The 18,205-nt window shown below is 37.0% G+C and overlaps 1 protein-coding gene across 1 annotated transcript in view; it reads left to right on the plus strand.

Moving 5' to 3' along the window:
* The window catches only part of PXDN (peroxidasin), a 92,861-nt gene that overhangs the window by 40,313 nt on the left and 34,343 nt on the right, over positions 1–18,205 (plus strand). Inside the window, exons 4-9 of the mRNA XM_057431804.1 lie at positions 2,785–2,856; positions 10,166–10,237; positions 10,844–10,915; positions 13,799–13,968; positions 15,255–15,372; positions 17,420–17,589. Coding sequence (XP_057287787.1) covers positions 2,785–2,856; positions 10,166–10,237; positions 10,844–10,915; positions 13,799–13,968; positions 15,255–15,372; positions 17,420–17,589 — 674 coding nt within the window. The remainder of the gene's footprint in view (positions 1–2,784; positions 2,857–10,165; positions 10,238–10,843; positions 10,916–13,798; positions 13,969–15,254; positions 15,373–17,419; positions 17,590–18,205) is intronic.

The following is an 18,205-nucleotide window of genomic DNA, read 5'->3' on the forward strand; positions in this document are numbered from 1 at the left end:
TGTTGCTAATTCCACCATCTCCTTTATGTTTCTACATAAATCTGTCTTTCCTATATTTATTTAATTGTCAGGTTTAACTCTGCAATGCCTGATACTGCTATTACTTTTTACCTTTTCTCCACTCCAAACGATGTATCTGAATTTTACTTTCCTTAAATCACATGACTTCTAATATGGTCCATTAAAAAATTATAAATATGCTTATTGTGGAACTAGCAAACTTTTAAATTAAAACTAATATTTTCTAATTTTCCTATAACTGGTTACCTATTTGTTTGTTCATTTCCCAAGTATGCCCAGTACCTCTGGCCTCTATCAGACTTGGTGCATTTCTGAAAAAATGCTAATTTTTTTAACTCTTCTGAAAACAGTTAGTAGCAAACGCCAGAAACTAACTTAATGTTTTATCAAAAAATATCTGTCCGTTCTCATCTACATTGTTTGTAGAATTCTAATGATTCAGTTCTTTGAGAGTTTGTGATTAAATTAATTGATAAATTACTTTTTCTTTAATTATAATCTAAATCTGTTTTCTGCTAATATAACTCGGATGAATTTTGAGAATGTTTTTGTTAAGCATTTTTGCAGTATTTAAAAAGTTCTGCTTGTTAGGCACAGTGGCATGTCAGACATAAATAATTTTTGTGAGTGCTGCTTATTTGTATTTTGTATTCTGACATCTCTCTCTTCATTAGGCAGATATTTTTATATGTTTCTTTATAAATGAAAGCCTGGTTAACACATTGGTCATAGGACACTTTTTTTTTGTAGCCTTTGGGTGGCTGGGGTTTCTCTGTGAAAAGGTGACGTGATGGGCTGAGGTCTTGATAGTCCTGCAGCTGAGCGTTTTCTGATGAAAATAGAAAAAGTTGTAGTTTAAAGCTGAATCCCAAATAAAGTCTCACTACGGTGGGTTGGTAAGAGCTCCATAAAGGGACACAAAAGGCTGCTGCTCCCTTCCCTGCCGTATGGTGGTAAAAGTCTGACAAGCTTACGAGATCATCATCCCAGTCTTCCTCTAAGCCACTTTTTTTTTTTTTCTCTCTGCCTTACTTTGTCCGCAGGAAGTAAATAAAAGTTACAAGAGTGAGTCTGGTAAAACAGGGTTTTTTTAAAAAGTTGGATTAAATAATTTGGTTTTTGATAAAACTATTCAAATGGCCTCAAGAGATACTTAACTGAAGTTGGTTGTTAAAACCATCTTAGCCTACTCTGGTTCATTGGTCTGATCAGAAATTTAGTACTCAGAGAAATAAAAGGAATTTCCACACTGCCAAGTGGAGTGTATTAATAAAGGTAAACAATACTTTAGCTGTTAAGTCCTTAAAATTTTTCAAAGAGTGTAGAGAAATGGTCCATTTTAAAATTCTCATAGGAAAAAAAAAATTTCCTTATTATTCTGTTATTGGGGGACCTCTGCTTTTGGTTCACATGCATATCTATGTTAAGTATATTAATATGCTGGTATCTCAGCAAGCAGTGCATTGGATAACTAAATTTAGACTCAAGGGAAGGATACTACTCCATATTGTCCCCCAGAGTTGCCATGAGTTGAACATCAGATACCTACACCATTTTTACTTGTTAGGCCTATTGTGAAATGTTGCCTGTTGTCAAGTTAGTATGGAAACTGCCACCAACTCCAGCAGAGCCAGTATTTTATCTGTTGCATCAAAAGAAATTTGCAATATTTCCAGGAAGTTACTGAAAACTGTAATAATAGAAAAGCCAAAACTACTATTACTAAAATGCCTGCCAATCAAGTTCTGGTCCAAAGTCTCTTCATCCCTTTTCATAGAAATCCATGCCTTATTAACGAAGTTTCAAATCATTTGTCAAGTAATTCTGAGGAAGTTCTTAACTGCAAACCTGTTCCTAATCTAACACAAAAAAAAAGAGTGGCTGACACTGAACCCCAAAGTATTTTCATTTGCTGCCTCCATGAAGAAACTGCCATCATCAGCTAATCTATGGGATTTTTCTCCAACACCCTCTCACTAAATCTTGCTGTTGAAAGCATGGTGAATGTGAGCACATACACTGATCCGTCGGAATTTATTCAAATTCCGTAGAAGAGGTATGGAAATATGTACATACTGGTACTCTGCATGTGTTCATTCTGTTTATATTATAGAGTATCAATGGGGACCTAATGTCCATCTTCTACACAGTGATAAAATATACAATGCTGTCTTATGGATGTGATACCAATATTCTAACTTGGTTTGATTTTTTTGTTTGTTGGTTGTTTTTTTTTTTTTAAATACTCAAAATGTGACATGGGCGAAGTTACAGAATTCTCACTGTTCTCCCAAGTCCAGTAAAAAACCATTCCATCATAATTTGACTATTTGTACCAGGATTCAGCTGAGCTATTTTAAGGAAAACAAGAGACCAATGGCATTCCCAGTGTCTTCTGGTAAAGGCACTTCTGATGCAATTTTGTCCCATTGAGCTGAATTTATTTTGACTTTTAGCAAGCCCATCAGGAAACTGAAGGGCAAAGAAACAGTAAGTAGTAACAGTGAGCACTGGGAAGCCCAAGACTATTTGGGTGACAGCCTCAGGGCCTACAAGACCCCATTTTTTTTGTCTTTCCTGACAAATTTGGGATAAAATCTTAAGGACAAAGTATTTTTTATGTGTATGTGTCTAGTTTTTGTTTTGTATTTTTTTTCCTAATGTGTTGAAAAGCTGTCTTCATGTGTCAACTTATATTCTTCTTTTCCACCTTCATGTAGCTCTTGTTTGTGTACTAATATTACTGATTATTTCTTGTTTCAGCTATTTGTACAAGAATGAAATCCAGTCAATTGACAGGCAAGCATTTAAAGGACTTGCCTCTCTAGAACAACTGTAAGTGCCTTTTCTCTTCTGTGCTGTCATCTCCATGGTTCCCCTGCAGAAGAAAAGTGCACGCCTTGATCCGTACATCCTGCCTGCATGCTCTGCATGTTTGCACTCCCTGGGTTGTTAGGCAGAGAGCCCCATAATCATTTGCATGTGAAAAAGCACAATTGGTCTGTGTGTCAAATTCCTCATTTCTATGTTTGTCTCTTATTTGAATTCCCGGTGTCTGTATACATTGATACATAGCTTTGATGAAAAAGTAGCTTTATTGTGGAAAATGTTGAAAACTATTGTATATTGCTTAGAGAGATTGCAGTTCGAGTGCAGCAGTTACTTTGATTTATGCAGCGTAACTGGATTGAATTAGTCTCTTGAAGCTTAAACCAGATCTGTTGTATTTTAATACAAGAAGAAATTTCTTAAAAATATTATTGATGTGTTAATTATTGCCATATGCAGATTTTTAAAAAGACAGTTCATTGTTTGTAATATAGATGTTTCAGTAACGTCTTCTAGAAAGATTGATCATACTCCTTTTCCTGTATAATGATGAAAAATAGTTTCTGTTGATAAACAATGAAAGATGCAGTACTTGTCATGACAAAACCTGATTGTATTGATTCCATTAAGTTTAACTGTATTTTGATTTATAATCAGAAAGCCTCACTATACGTTCATTCTGGTAATGGTTAGAAAAACAGAAAGAGCTATAAATGTATAGCTATTTCACAGTTTGACTGCCAAATGACAGTACTAGACCAGTGAGTTTTGTTGCATATAAATTTGGGGCTGAATAACTTCTATGAGCAATGTAAATTTTGATACTTGTGACAGTTAGCAGTGTTTTGTAAATTTTCTATGGTACATACCAGTTTCCTGCTTACTGTAAACCTATAGTGGATATTAGCAGACACCGTGTACCTGAAATAAAATCACACTTTGGATGGGTACAAAACCATAAAAGCTCATTTTAGAGAGCAATAGATTTCTTTTGAAGGGAGAGCTTCTATATAAGTCAATAGTGATAGCTATCAAACATACATGTGTTTGTTTTTTTTTCTTAATGCCTTTCTCTTCCTCTTCCTCCTACTCTAGAAATGATTACTGCAGCATATTGACAGCAACTGGTAGGGCTTAATTGCATGCTAATAGTAATTCTTACTTTCTGTGTAGAATTTTATATATTGAGGCCCATTTATTGAATTACTAGTGTTTCCAAAATAATGTTCTTCCCCATGTCACAAGCCTCATATGCTGCAAGTGGCAACATTTGTCCTTTTTTCTTTTTCTCTATTTCGTGTTGATCTACATTACAACTTAAAAAACATAAATAATTTTGGAATATTAATGCCTTCTGAACGTACTTTTCTGCTATGTTGCAGTTAAGTCTCTCTGCCTGCTGTGGTATCACACTGTATCAGATTAAATTCAGAGACATCAACATTATTCTGTATGAAATCAAGTTTTAAAGAGAGTCTGAGTCTCAGCTTTGACTGTAAAGTAAGGAAATAGAGCCTGGCATAGTCACTGCTCAGTGTCTGACCTTGCGTCATGGCGTCAGTTGCTGCAAGCAGTGGCTCTAGGCTCTATAGCTGCTGAGGATGTTACTGCCCTGCTGGATGAACATGCAAAAGATCATTTGTTTTAGAGCCCTTGTCCTGGGCAGATCTTTAAAAGAAGTCTTACCAGGTGGGAAAATGGGAGCACAGGAAGCCAGTGGCAAACCTGGAAATAAATTTTCTGGAAGGTATTCATTGTGATTTGAAGTTTATGAGAGATTTGTCATTTATGCATCTATAACATAAAAATAGGTACTGACTCTAGAGGGTCTGTTTTCTCATAATAACTTTGGAGAAAGACTGTTCACAGGGCAGAAGGTAGTCTTTGTGAACAAGTTAACCAAATCCTCTAACTTCAGTGTGGGACTGAATCAACTACTCTGTTGATGTTTCTGCATTTGAGGCTTCTGTGGATTCAAGTTGCCAAACATTTTGCTGGATGTGTTGACTCAGCCAAATGCTCTTCTCAGTGCTCAGCAGAGTTCTCAGAAGTAGATGCTGTGATCCACATCTCAGGGAAAGACTTGATTCACACTAATTTCTTATACTCCAGTGAAGCAGAATGAAAGCAGAATAGTTGCTTTTTAAAAAAAAAACACAAAACAACTGAACATCAAAGCAATCACTTTCCTGTTTGCTTTGTTTTGTTTCGTTTAGTTTTGTTTCATTTTTGTGGTTTTGTTTGGTTAGGGGTTTGTTTGTTTGTTTGTTGTTGGTTTTTATTTAAGAGAAACTGTAAATATAACTTGATTTAGGAGGCCTGTTGCATGTACAAGAGAAGAAAAACCCCAGTATTTACTGTGGCTGGCAGGATCCTTCTTAAACCTCCGCAGCAGAATTTTTAGCTGCTGATGTAGTAGAAATACCTTTTTAGTCAGAAATTTCTTCCAAGGGAATAGGATCTTTGAAACTTGCTCGTACTAGAGTAAATTCTGAAAAAAAATTGGCAGTTTCAGATGCTTGAACACATTAAGCCATACATATTTTGTCACCTGGCTCTTCAGTCATGGCAGGGCATGAAGGCAGAAAGTTGGCTGAAGAAAAGTAGCCGCTTAGTACCAGTTTAGGCCCTGCTAAATGTGCAAGACATATGTTTGGGTCTGGCAAATGTGACACAAAGCTTCAGTACACCTGCATTTTTTCGGAGCAGCAGCTGGAATGCAGCCAGGCCATTGAAAGGCAGTGAAAGCTGACTCTGTATGCCTGTGCTTAGACAAGTGAATCCCACCTGAAATGTCACAAGCACCTGGCTTGGGAGGTCACGAGTTTGCTGGATCCCAAGATCAAGCTCTAAGTGCAGTCTATTTCCGGATGTGTGTATGTTCTTTTTCTTCCAAATATCTACTATATTTTTTCAGATCTCAGCTTAAGAGCTGTATGTACCAGGGGCAAAAAGTATTCTTTGCAGTCCTTAACTAGTGGAATCCCCAATAATAATGGAATTACTTAAAAGTTAACTAATCTTAGTAATTATGGATTTTCTTTTAACTTTCATGTTAGCATGCTAATTTTACTCCTCAAAAACTGTTATTAGATTTATGTAGTTGTGTACACATGTACACAAACTAGTGTAGTATGTACTACATAACTAGAGTTATGTAGTTTTGTACACATGTACATATTCTGGAGGAAATGAGTAGATTAGGTTATTTTATATATAGTGATGAAGCTTGTTCATTTCTTTTCCCACAGTCCAATTTTCAGTGGCTTTGAAATGTTGCTAAAATTTTTTTTAGTTATTATATTGCAAAGTGTTCTGGATTTTTGCATAACTCTGTGTAGCAGTTATGCACATTTAACACAGTAGAGCCTGACAAATATCTCATTGCTGCTAAAAACATCTATGGTAGGGAGTGAAAGGATTAAGTAATAAACAAACAAACCAACTCAAAAGGTATGAAAGGGGCCTTGAGAAATACATCCGTATTATTCTAAAATAAGATCAGCTAGGGACAACAAATTTAGATGACTGGAATCAGATCTTTATCTAGCCATATTTTAAAAGTCTTTAAAGAGAGGATTCATAATCTCCTTAAGAATCCAGTTACAGTATTTTATATTGCTACTGTAAAATCTAACTTAAATCTCTTTCCTTGTGGTTTAAGCCTTGTGGTTTACTTCTTGTCGTACGCCTGGACAGGGAAAACTCTGTGATAAATGTGGGAAAAATATGTTTGTTATTCTCTTTTGAATAATCAAAATGTCAAACATGCTATTTAAATATTCAGAACATAGATGATACTCAACTAATGGGTTTTAAGTACTTCCCCCAAGATGTGGAGATACTATTAGAAATGAACAATTGGCATATATGATAAAAGTAATCCTCTGTAGAAATACTATGCTACAGAAAATCTAATCCTAAATTTAGTGCTATGAAAAATGCCAATGGGACTGAATTTTACTGTCAATGTTCATCCTCCAAGATTAATAACAACAAAGAGAAAATCGGCTTATTTGACCAATGCTTTGTCTTCCTCTAGGTGTGTTTAGTTTGGACTTTTTTTTTCCTTTAAGTATTACCTTTCCTTGTGTTTCATCCTTGATAGTGAATTCAGAATTAAAAGGAAGACACAGGGGTATTTAATATGACTCTTGCATGATTTTCTTTATGTTTCCATTATGAAAGTCTTTTTAATATCAAATTCAATACATCTTCTTCCTATTAAGAGTGTTTTATACTCTGAACTTAGAAGATGCCTATAAAGACATGTCACTGTGATATTATTTCCTGAATATGATTACTTTAAAGTGAATTTCCAGTCCAAGAAATTCTCTATTAATTAAAGTATTAAAAATCCTTTAAAAAGAAAATAATGTGAAACATAGAAGAAAAGTATGTAAGTGATAAACCTAAGTGATAAAAAGTGATTAAACTGTAGGATGTAAAGCCAAGGATTTTGAATTCTTTTTATTGTAGGCTTACAATGCAATCTGGTTTCTGCATATTTTTTTTTTTTTTTTTCCAGAGTTGTACTTGTTGCTAATTACTTTGTCCCCACAAGTACACCTTGTTCTGTTCACGAATTGCCTGGCAAGTTGCTCAGGATTTTTTTCAGGTCATAATGTAAAAAGACCTGCAAAACCCAACTATCTTGTCATATGAAGCAGTTGAGAGTATTTTCCAGTTGGACTTTATGATTTGATTTTTTGAGCTACTTTAGGCAGCATGAAATCTGATTACATAAAGCTATTACAATATACTTCAGTGCCTGAATTATTGTAGTTGTATGTGTGATGACATAAAGTCATAAACAAGGCAAGGTTTTTAACAGAAGTATTGTTTTAATTGCACTGATTCATTTGCTTGGAAAAACAAGGCGAGTTTTCAGGCAAATACGTTCTTTAAATTCTGTAATTATAGTAACCTGGAATACTAAACAGCAATGAGTTGCTGCTTTGAGTTTAGTCATGTATATATCCTCAAACTCCAAGAGAGGCATCCTTTCTTTTTCTTTCTTTGCTAATGTCATCTCTCATCCTTGCACTTTAAGAAAGGGATGTGTGCCTCAATGTGCCTGCTTTTACCAACATTATTTAATGGAGTTATAGAATGGTTTGGATTGGAAAGGACCTTAAACATCATATAGTTCCAGGTCCCCTGCCATGGGGCAGGACACTTTCCGCTAGACCAGGTTGCTCAAAGCCCTGTCCAGCCTGGCCTTGAACGCTGCCAGGGATGTGGCAGCCACAACTTCTTTGGGCAGCCTGTGCCAGTGTCTAATTTGTTGTTCCAGTAAGATGTATTATTTGTACCTACAAATCTTTCCTTGTTAATGACAAAGAAGTACAAGAGACTAATTTTTTGGGAAGATGAGATATTTTTTCAAGGTCCTCATGAATCATAAAAATGCAAGTAGAATTAGCAAAGGAAAAAAATCCCTGTTGTGTGCACCAGAAGAAATGTATGTAATTTTCTCCAAAATCAAAGTAACAAACCCTATAGCTGTGCCTTTTTTTTCCTCTTCACCCTCTTTCATTTTACCTTGCCTTGCCCCTCCCAAATGCTGCTGATGGTGGAGAGGTGGGTGAGCAGAGCCCTGGCTCCTGGTGAGATGTGCCCACCTCGTGGCCAGTCCCTGCTCACAGGGCAGATGTCAGTCCTGTCAGTGCTGGACCTGACTGAAGTCTCTCAACTCTCTGCTGGTGACTCAATCGAACCTTGTAGGAAGTATGTGACTTTGAGATGTCTGTCTTTTTAATTTGGATGAAATTGGCCTGTATTTTCAAAAGGGAGATGAAGACTGGCAGGCATAGCATGATTATGCATTTCTTGCTTCCTTGTGCAAACAGGATCATATTCTATGCTCAGTACAGTATGTGGCCATGCATTGCACTGGCAGTAAGCAGACTTGACACTGTGCTTGATCACATCCGTGCTGATTTATTGGCTTTTCTGTGGTTCCCCATTCATTGCTCCCTGGCATCGTTTGCTGGCTCACGCTCGGGCTGTGCTGCTGCTGGCAGGGGATCTGGGGGACTGCCAGGCACGTGCCTGGCTCCCCAGCTGCACGCGCCTTCCAGAGCTTGCTGCAACGACTCTCTGCTGTAATTGCTGCTTCCCACTTTCCTCTCTCTGCAGCGACCATTCAGCTCAGGTCAGGGAGCAGAACACGTGCGATGTTTCAGCACAAGCAAGTTCCCATGTGCTTTTGCTTTTCATGCTGAAGGATTGATTTTTCAAGAGATTTTGGGGTCTGAGATTTTCTGTTTGATTTTAAATTGTGGGATTCTTTTCAGTTTTCCTATATGTGCACATTCTTCAGATGTTCGTGAGTTTGTCAGAGGCCACATAACAAACTTTGAGAGATTTGAATACATTTGGATATATAATCAGGATCCAAAGTCTATAAATCATTTTCACAGTTCCTTGTCGAAGTCACATCAATTACTTCTTGTTTTCTCATCTGCAAGTTTATAGAGTACTGCCACAACATAAACTGGAAGACTGGAAAGATCCTACCTCTGCAGTCCCTTTTCACAGCAGTTACAAATTGATAATCTGATTAATTATCTTGTTATGTTAGGCTTTTTTTCTGTTGTTGTACAAGATTAGTAGATGTGTGATATTTGTTGCTGTGTAATATTAATAGCTTACATTAGAATCAACAGAGTATCAAACAACACAGCTGTGGTGGTTAATGTACACCAGTTGCTGGGAAGCTCTTTTCTAAAAGCAACTCAATCAAACTTGGGCTTATGTTAGGAATTTGTTTGGCTTTTGAGAGCATTCATGGCTTTAAACAGCAGTGTTCATGGACTAGAGCAGGTTATTTAGTATCTTTTGAAATTGTAATAGCAGTGAAATGTAATAGCTGTGAAAACTGTTGCCCACTGAAAATGTGATTCTGTTGGAAGCTAAATATTTTCTAAACAACCTGCAATATCTTCCTGTAAAATAGAATAATTCTTTTTTCTATATGTATTTAAGTATGCATACTAAAAAAAAAGTTGATTTGGCAAAAAAGTTCAAAGTTGTATTTCCAAATTAATGTGTGTTTTAAAAAAATTCTTTTGCACATAAATGTACACACACACACACACACTATATAGTAGTATGAAACCCTCCTTGTTTGTCATGTCGTGTATTTCTCAGATTCAAGTAGAGGATTCAGACAATAGAAGAAAAGTTAAGCCACTACTATTGCCTATTTACATGTGTAAAGAGTGTGGAAACTATAGCAAATTCTTTATAATATTTAGCTTCATTAAGAAAACTGTTTCAGTGTTTTTCCTTTTGTTTAACATATTTTCAGGTATCTGCACTTTAATCAAATAGAAACGTTGGAACCTGAATCCTTTACCCATCTTCCAAAACTTGAAAGGCTGTAAGTTTGTTTTTCTTGGGCTATGATTCAGAAGTCAGCTTACTTCTTTGTTTGAATTAAATCAAATATTTGAAACTGGAAATTATATTTTTTTTCATTCCCATAGATTATTTTTAGTCTAAATATTTTATTGTTACTACTACACAGTCTTTGCCAAGAACACTTCAGTCAGGATGACCTTAAAGGCTTACAGAAGTGAATATAGCTTGTGGTATATTTTGTATTGCAAAATGATTTCCCAAAGAGCCGTGATTGATGTTTCACCTAAAATAAATGTTAGTAATGAAGAAGTAGAAGATTTATAGTATGACTTTTCTTTCTTTTTTTTTTTCTTCTTCGAGTTTCTCATTTGAATGCTTATGAAATCCCTTCCTTTCAGTTACTTTGTCTTTTTATGGCCTCTTTTTCCCCAAATGGACACACCAAATACACGTTGGAGGCCACTTAAAAAATAGCAGCCAATGAATCGTTAAAAAATTTTCAAAAAGATTTTTTTTTTTATTTTGTAAATTACTTTCTTTAATAGAACTTTCAGAAGAATGTAAATGAAGTGAGTGCATCTCAAAATCTGAATTATTACATGCATATTTCTGTGCTTTTTAATAGATTTTTGCATAACAACAGAATAGCTCATTTGATTCCTGGAACATTTAGTCAACTAGAATCTATGAAGAGACTGTAAGTAAATTGAATTATTATTAACTAAAGAAAGATTAAATAATATAATTACACCATATCTCATCTTGCAATATTTATATTCCTTGCAAATGTCTTTTCATTGTGCAATTGTTTTAAATATTAAATAGTTCTTCCTAAGCCGTGCTCGAGTTGTTTTACATACATGGATTAAGACCACTGGTTCCTATCCTGCTTTCTCTAGTGACTGATTAAATCTTTTTGTTTCCTGTCTTGGAATTACTTGTACTGATACAGTCTTGTTTTGTAGATAAACTAATATATAGAGAGATCCTTTTTTAGATTTTTTTGATTGGTTGGGATTCTTTTGTTTGTTTTTGGCTTTTTTCTCCCCTTGTCTAATTCTCATTGGGTGATCCTTCTATTATGTCTTTCAATATTTGATTATTTTGGTATTTTCTTTTTTAATTGCTATACTTGTCCGTATCTGATGATAAAAAACAAAGTTATGAAATGGTGCTCGATGGTTGAAGAATAGAAGTGTTACTTTCAAAAACAACTCCAGAAGCCATTTCTTCTGATGCCAGCCTTATGTAGTTTAACCATGCCAAGTGCAAGGTCCTACACCTGGGTCAGAGCAATCTCAGGCACAGCTACAGGTTGGGCAGAAAAGAGATTCAGAGTAGTCCTGTGGAGAAGAACTTGGGGGTGTTGGTCGATGAGAAAATGAACACGAGCCGGCTTCAGTGTGCGCTCACAGCCCAGAAAGCCAACCGTATCTTGGGCTGCATCAAAAGGAGCATGACCAGCAGGTCGAAGGAGGTGATCCTGCACCCCCTACTCTGCTCTTGTGAGACCTCATTTGGAGTATTGTTTACACTTCTGGTGTCCTCAACATAAAAAGGACATGGAACTGTTGGAACAAGTCCAGAGGAGGGCCACGAGGATGATCAGGGGACTGGAGCACCTCCCGTATGAAGATGGACTGAGGAAGTTGGGGCTGTTCAGCCTGGAGAAGAGAAGGCTGCGTGGAGACCTCCTAGCAGCCTTTCAGTATCTGAAGGGGGCCTCTAAGGATGCTGGGGAGGGACTCTTCATTAGGGACTGTAGTGACAGGACAAGGGTAATGGGTTTGAGCTTAAACAGCGGAAGTTTAGATTGAGTATAAGGAAGAAGTTCTTTACTGTAAGGGTGGTGAGGCACTGGAATGGGTTGCCCAGGGAGGTTGTGAATGCTCCATCTGTGGCAGTGTTCAAGGCCAGGTTGGACGAAGCCTTGGGTAACATGGTTTAGTGTGAGCTGTCCCTGCCCACGGCAGGGGGTTTGGAACTAGATGATCTTAAGGTCCTTTCCAACCCTAACTATTCTATGATTCTATGATTCTTAAAATGCCGCTAACTTGGAAAATTAGCAGCTTCTTAGTCCCTCAGTCACATTTGAAAAGTTGAACTCAGTAGAAGTACCATTGTGAGGTGACCTGCAGAAGGTTTTCTATCTCACACTTTGGATCTCCACTGATCTATGATAAACATTCCTTAAGTTATCCAAGACTATTGTTTTGAGAAAGGCAGTCATGCATTCATACCCTGCTTTCTGGGGGGACTGCTGATGGCATGCTGTGCAGCAAGACATAACACTCTACTAGGAAAAGTGATCACAAGGGATGTAACCAGAAGGTGGTTCTGCTGATGTAGGACACTTGCCTAATGCTCTGGGACCATACCTTTAACTGTGGCTAAAGGCAGAATGAAGTAGATTTTGATGAGGTATGCGTCTTCCAATTGTAGCTGCTTCACTCATACCTCTTTCAATTCTTGTGGGGTTGAAGTGAACAGAAAGGTATGCTTCTTTGTATAATTTCTAGGTAAAAGTGAATTTCAGTAGTGACTATTAGTGGAAGAGAGCTCTGGGCTAGACTGACCTCGTATCTTCTGACCTAAGACAGCTCACCCTTAAAGGTCATGTCATGATTTTTGTGTTCGAGATTTAAATTCTACCAGTAGCATCTCATATAATGAGAGACATTTGTATGATAACTTTTAAGATATTTCTGCTTGTTCTTGCCTGTTTTTCACAAAAGAACAGGGAACAAATAATATCTGGGCATTTGTGCAAGTGGTTAATAAAATATTAAAAGACAAAATGATAAAAAAAGCTTGCTACCCTCAAAGATGCACCAAAATGAGATTGCTTTGCTGTACAATATTATTTCCAATTTGTATATAGATACACTGAATGGTATAGATTTCTTTACTTAATGGGTTTAAACCCCCGCATTTATACGGGGCCCCTTCAGCCAGAAAGTGCAGTTCTCTAAGTAGTAATGGGGCCCTTCACTACTGGAAAGAAAGTCAACAGAATTTATGGGTTTCTGTTATCTGCAATATGCAGGTGTTCTTATGAAGTTACTGGTCCACTAAATTCAACATGAGCTTAATACTTAAATAAAAGTGTGAGTCTTTGTCTCAGTTGCCTGATGATCAAAATGAGAAGTTGTAAAAATGTCAGGTTAGCAGTGAAGCTAATACAGTGATAAGTGTGTAACAGAAAGTAACGTGAGATTGGTTTAAGTTCCTTACTTAAGCAAAGTTTGTATAACATCTAAATAAACCCTGATTTATTCACTCAATGTTTGGGTTAAAAAAGAAAAGTTGTCTAGATGGTTGCTAGGTTGAACACAGTCCTACTCATGCAGTAAAAGTAACATGGATTTTTATAGTAAAGACTATACCAGAATGCATATAAGCAAGTGACTGTTACCTGTGTTCTGTATTGTCTGTTGTATCCACATATGAAGTCTGTTTAATTCTGATTAAGCATATAAATATTTTAAGTTAAAACTGCATATAAAGGAACAATTTTGATCCGAGCAGACTAGTCTAAGGGTTGCTAAGAAGTGGTGTGGCTGCTTTGTGTTTTGTGCAGGCGTTTGGATTCAAATGCTCTTCACTGTGACTGTGAAATCCTGTGGCTGGCGGAGCTGTTGAAGACCTATGCAGAGTCGGGTAATGCTCAAGCAGCAGCTACCTGTGAGTATCCACGAAGAATCCAGGGAAGATCAGTGGCCTCAATTACACCAGAAGAACTTAACTGTGGTGGGTTTGCCACTTCCTAATGGCTTCTTTAACGTGCTAAATGTACCTAATCTGTATTTTTTGGTTTGCTTATTGTTCTGTTCACTTTGATAACATTGATCAATATTGCTTATTTCCAGAAATCTCCCTTTTCTCTTTCTCTGTTTTTGTCTGCTTCTGACTGACTGATTGCTTCTATGCCTATCTTTAATGAAACAAATATAGCCATTTGTCCTTGAGGAACTAAATGTGATTATCTGGAAAGACTTTATTTTTCCTTTTTATATTTCAGTTTTGATCATAAAAGGATCAACAACTAGGGTCTTTGGTGTTACATTAATGTTGTTTAGCATTCTTTCTTTCCTTCTGTACACAGGAAAGAGAAGAAAGAAACTGTACAGAATGGCTTCTGATTCCACAGATCTTATTGTTAAAACTCTTGTTGATATTGGAATCAGGGTTGGGCCACTGGCTTTCTTTTTTACTCAGCTATACTTATAAGGAGTCCCTGCACTGTCAGTGGATTAGTGGACAAGCACTTCTATTTAAATCCTTTTGTTCATCTATATTCCTTCAGCTTGAGGGTGTAAAGGCATGACCCCATGGGCACCCTGGGGCTCAGCCCCACATCTCTTCTGTTCTGAAATCAAAATGCAGATTTCTTACCAAGCTGGGGGCATTAATCTGCCCAGGCATGTGATGAGGCCAAGATAGAAAATAAATAAATCATTCTTTTGGTTTTGTGTTGGATATAACTCTGATCATGAGAATTATGACCATAAGCACCTACAAGGTTCTTGAAAAATATAGTAAAAAGGGGATTTAGTTCGAGAATAAGTCTCATGGCGTCCTACCAGCTCTCTGCACATCTAAGGAGCCTGAATACGAAACTGCAGGAAACAAGCTGGACAAATTATTCTGTAGGAGGCAGGTTAAGCTCTGATACTTATCTAAAGGAAGTTATTTTAAATGGCACTTGTGCTTGTTGTTTTAAAGTTTTTCCTTCATAAGCAAATTGAGCCTCTGTTCAAATAAATAAAACAGCTACTTTAGAGCCTGATACAAATTTGCACAGTGCATTTCCAGTCTGCTAAAAGGTCTTAAGGAACAATGGAGAAGGTCAGAAAGGCCACAGTCACTTTTGAATAGGGAAAAGTCCATTTAATCCTGAGTAAGAAATAAATATTTTAAATTAAAACATTTATGACATATATTTTTCTACAAGGTATATGAGAAATTCTTTATTTACCATTCCTTAGTAGTTTAAAACAAGTGAGAGTTCCTTACAAGTTTTATTGTTGATACAGAGAGGCCAAGAATTACATCAGAGCCTCAGGATGTGGATGTTACCTCAGGGAATACAGTGTATTTCACTTGCAGAGCTGAAGGCAATCCTAAACCAGAAATTATCTGGCTTCGAAACAAGTAAGTTTAAAAGAGGAAGAGAGAAACCTGATTTAAGTGTGTTTGTCTGGGTGTTTGTACATTTCTGGGTGCATGTCCATACGCATTATGTGCTCATATATGGAATAGTTACAGTGGAAACACGCTATAATTAAAAGTAGTATATGAAGTAATAATGGTCCATGTCTGTTTTATTAAATAATTTTAAACACTTAAGAGCTGATAACTTTAGAAAATATTCATGACTATAATACTATCGGTAAGATTTTCAGCTGTAGTTACATCTACAAAGTTGCTCACATGCTTAAAACTAATGATTTATATGTAAGTACCAGACATTCCAATATGGATGTGTTGCACATGCGGTTTGTAGGTTAGCTATTGTTTGCATACATTTTGAGGCAAGGCAAAAGCTGTTTTCAAAGGAACTCCAGCTGGATAAGTTAGGTTTCAGAGAAAGTCTTCCTTGAGCCCCAGCTCCTCAGAGACAGCTTTCCTTTGAGGTGTAGCTCCATTCCAGGAGAGCAGAGATAGATATATCAATTCCCAGGCTCCCCAGACTGGTACATGGAGGGCAGACAAGTACCATAGGACTGTAGGTTAATTCAGGTTGGAGGGTATCTCTGGAGATCTCTGCAGCCTTCTGCTTAAAGCAGGATCATACCAGGTTGCTTGTCCAGTTGGAGCTTAAGGGATGGACGTAGCACAAGTTCCCTGTGCAACTTGCTCCATTGCTTCTCCTAACTGCTTAGGGAATTGAGGGAAGGGCCTATGAAGGACCTGTGTCTTTCAGCAGTCCAAGGGCCAGCCTGCTGCAGAGTGGCTGCTCAAGCTCTGCTTAGGTCCCTTCAGCACAACTGGGCACGGCATGGCTGAACCAGCTGCGTACCAGCACATCATCTGCCTTATACTGATGTGAATTTATGATAGACACATGAACTGTGAGTTTACCACAAACTTAATCAGACTGGATTAATGATGCTCTTACACAAATGAAAAATGGATCTGAAAAGCAAATTCCCTTGTGTTTTATATTAGCAAATGAACCATTTTAGTTTGTTGGATGCTGATAAAATGGAGCTACAGAGTCCTGGTTCTGTAGGTTTCTGCTGATGGGAGTGACACATGCAGCAAGGGTACAGTGTTTATGGAGTATGTCAATAACAGAGCCTTGAGCTTGTATGATATAATTATTACATTAAAATTTTCTTTGGCTCATGTACTTCTTATAATAAACAAAGAAAACATGTATTCAGAATACACATATGAAAGAGTTTTAAGAAGAAATTTGAGCTTGGGGTGTGGAATTATTGACTCTGGCTTGTTTCCTGGCTGCATGAATGAGAGCAAAGCTCTTTGCAAGGTAGTTGAACATGGCAAGATTTCAGTCAAAAGCCATTGACCTATTGAGGTCAGTATGGTGAACAGATCATCAGACTGGGATTTGTACACAGGGGATAAGATCTCATCCCTCATATGTGCTTTTTTCGTGATGTGGTGTGGGATGGAGTGAGAAACAGTTCCTTTAATAATAACCCCTAACTGTTCTTAGATAACGTCACACAAATGCATCCCTAATATATCCCGAAGACCTGACGTTTCAAGCCAATGCAAATTATAATCAGGTTCATTAGTGCTCCTTGAGCAATCTGGACAGATGTTGGCACAAAGATGATTTCATTGCAAGTAACCCCACTCCTAGCAGAAAGTATCTTGAGTGTTGAACTTATTTGATATGCTTCAAGCACAAACATTTTAAATTGGTTTGCCAGTTAGAACTTTTTTCCCTGTAAGCTTTTACTCATTAATGTATTTTGGTTTTTCATATTGAAAGTATGATGCTTGCAGAGGCAAAATTGGTTGAATTTTTTTTTTTTTTTCTTTTGTCTTCTCTTTAGGAGAAAGCTAAGAGTTCTGTTATTTTACTTAACACAGTAAAACTCTTCTCCCCCTCCCACCCCCCCCCCCCTCAAATTATTTTGGGTAATATATTTTGGGTTTCATTATTTAGCAGTTTTCTGTGCTTGTGATTTAAAGGTTTAACTCCAGCAGATTCTTTTCCTCACAGTAATGAGCTCAGTATGAAAGAAGATTCCCGACTAAACTTGCTAGATGATGGCACGTTGATGATTCAGAATACTAAAGAAACAGACCAAGGCATTTACCAGTGCATGGCAAAAAATGTGGCTGGAGAAGTGAAAACTCAGGAAGTTACTCTTCGATACTTTGAGTCACCAGGTAAAGAACACCAAATCTGAATTTTGCATTCAGATGAGGAATTGTTTTGATAATAAGATTGCTAAAAGTAAGATGCCTTGGCTTTTGTATGTATTTGACATGTAAATTTTTGCGCTTGGGCATCTTAAGAGCTAGATCATGAAGTTACATCCCCAGAACAAAAATCAGCTAGTTAATATGTTTATTGTAGTAAGCAATTCTGATGGTAGTCTTGTAGGCTCTCTGTTTAAGGGTTAGGGAAAGAGGCTGTTACATTACAACATTGCTCAGTACAATAGTGTTCTCTGTGGATACCTGAATACCACAAGATTCCAAGCAGGCCGCTCATGGAAGCTTTGACACATGCTGTGCAGCCATCCTTATTATAGAGCTTCTTAGCCTGCATCTCTGTGTTGCCAGGTCTTTGTGTTTGCAAGCACTAAATTCCTCTCCAGGATGTAATGTTTTAAAATCCCAGACTTTGCTGTGAGAAAATTTTGTTTTGACACTCAATATCAGGTAAACTTAAAATGTCACTGCAAAGCACACGCATAGCTGGGAAAAGATACTAAAATGTAGCTTAATCAGGTTTGTGTTTCTATTCATTTATGGCAAATTTTAGCCTGTTTTCTTGGTC

The sequence above is a fragment of the Pezoporus wallicus genome, unplaced genomic scaffold (assembly GCF_028554395.1).
Source record: "Pezoporus wallicus isolate ANWC-B61680 ecotype Strahan unplaced genomic scaffold, APGP_CSIRO_Pwel_v1 contig_161, whole genome shotgun sequence".
Classification (NCBI taxonomy): Eukaryota; Metazoa; Chordata; class Aves; order Psittaciformes; family Psittacidae; genus Pezoporus; species Pezoporus wallicus.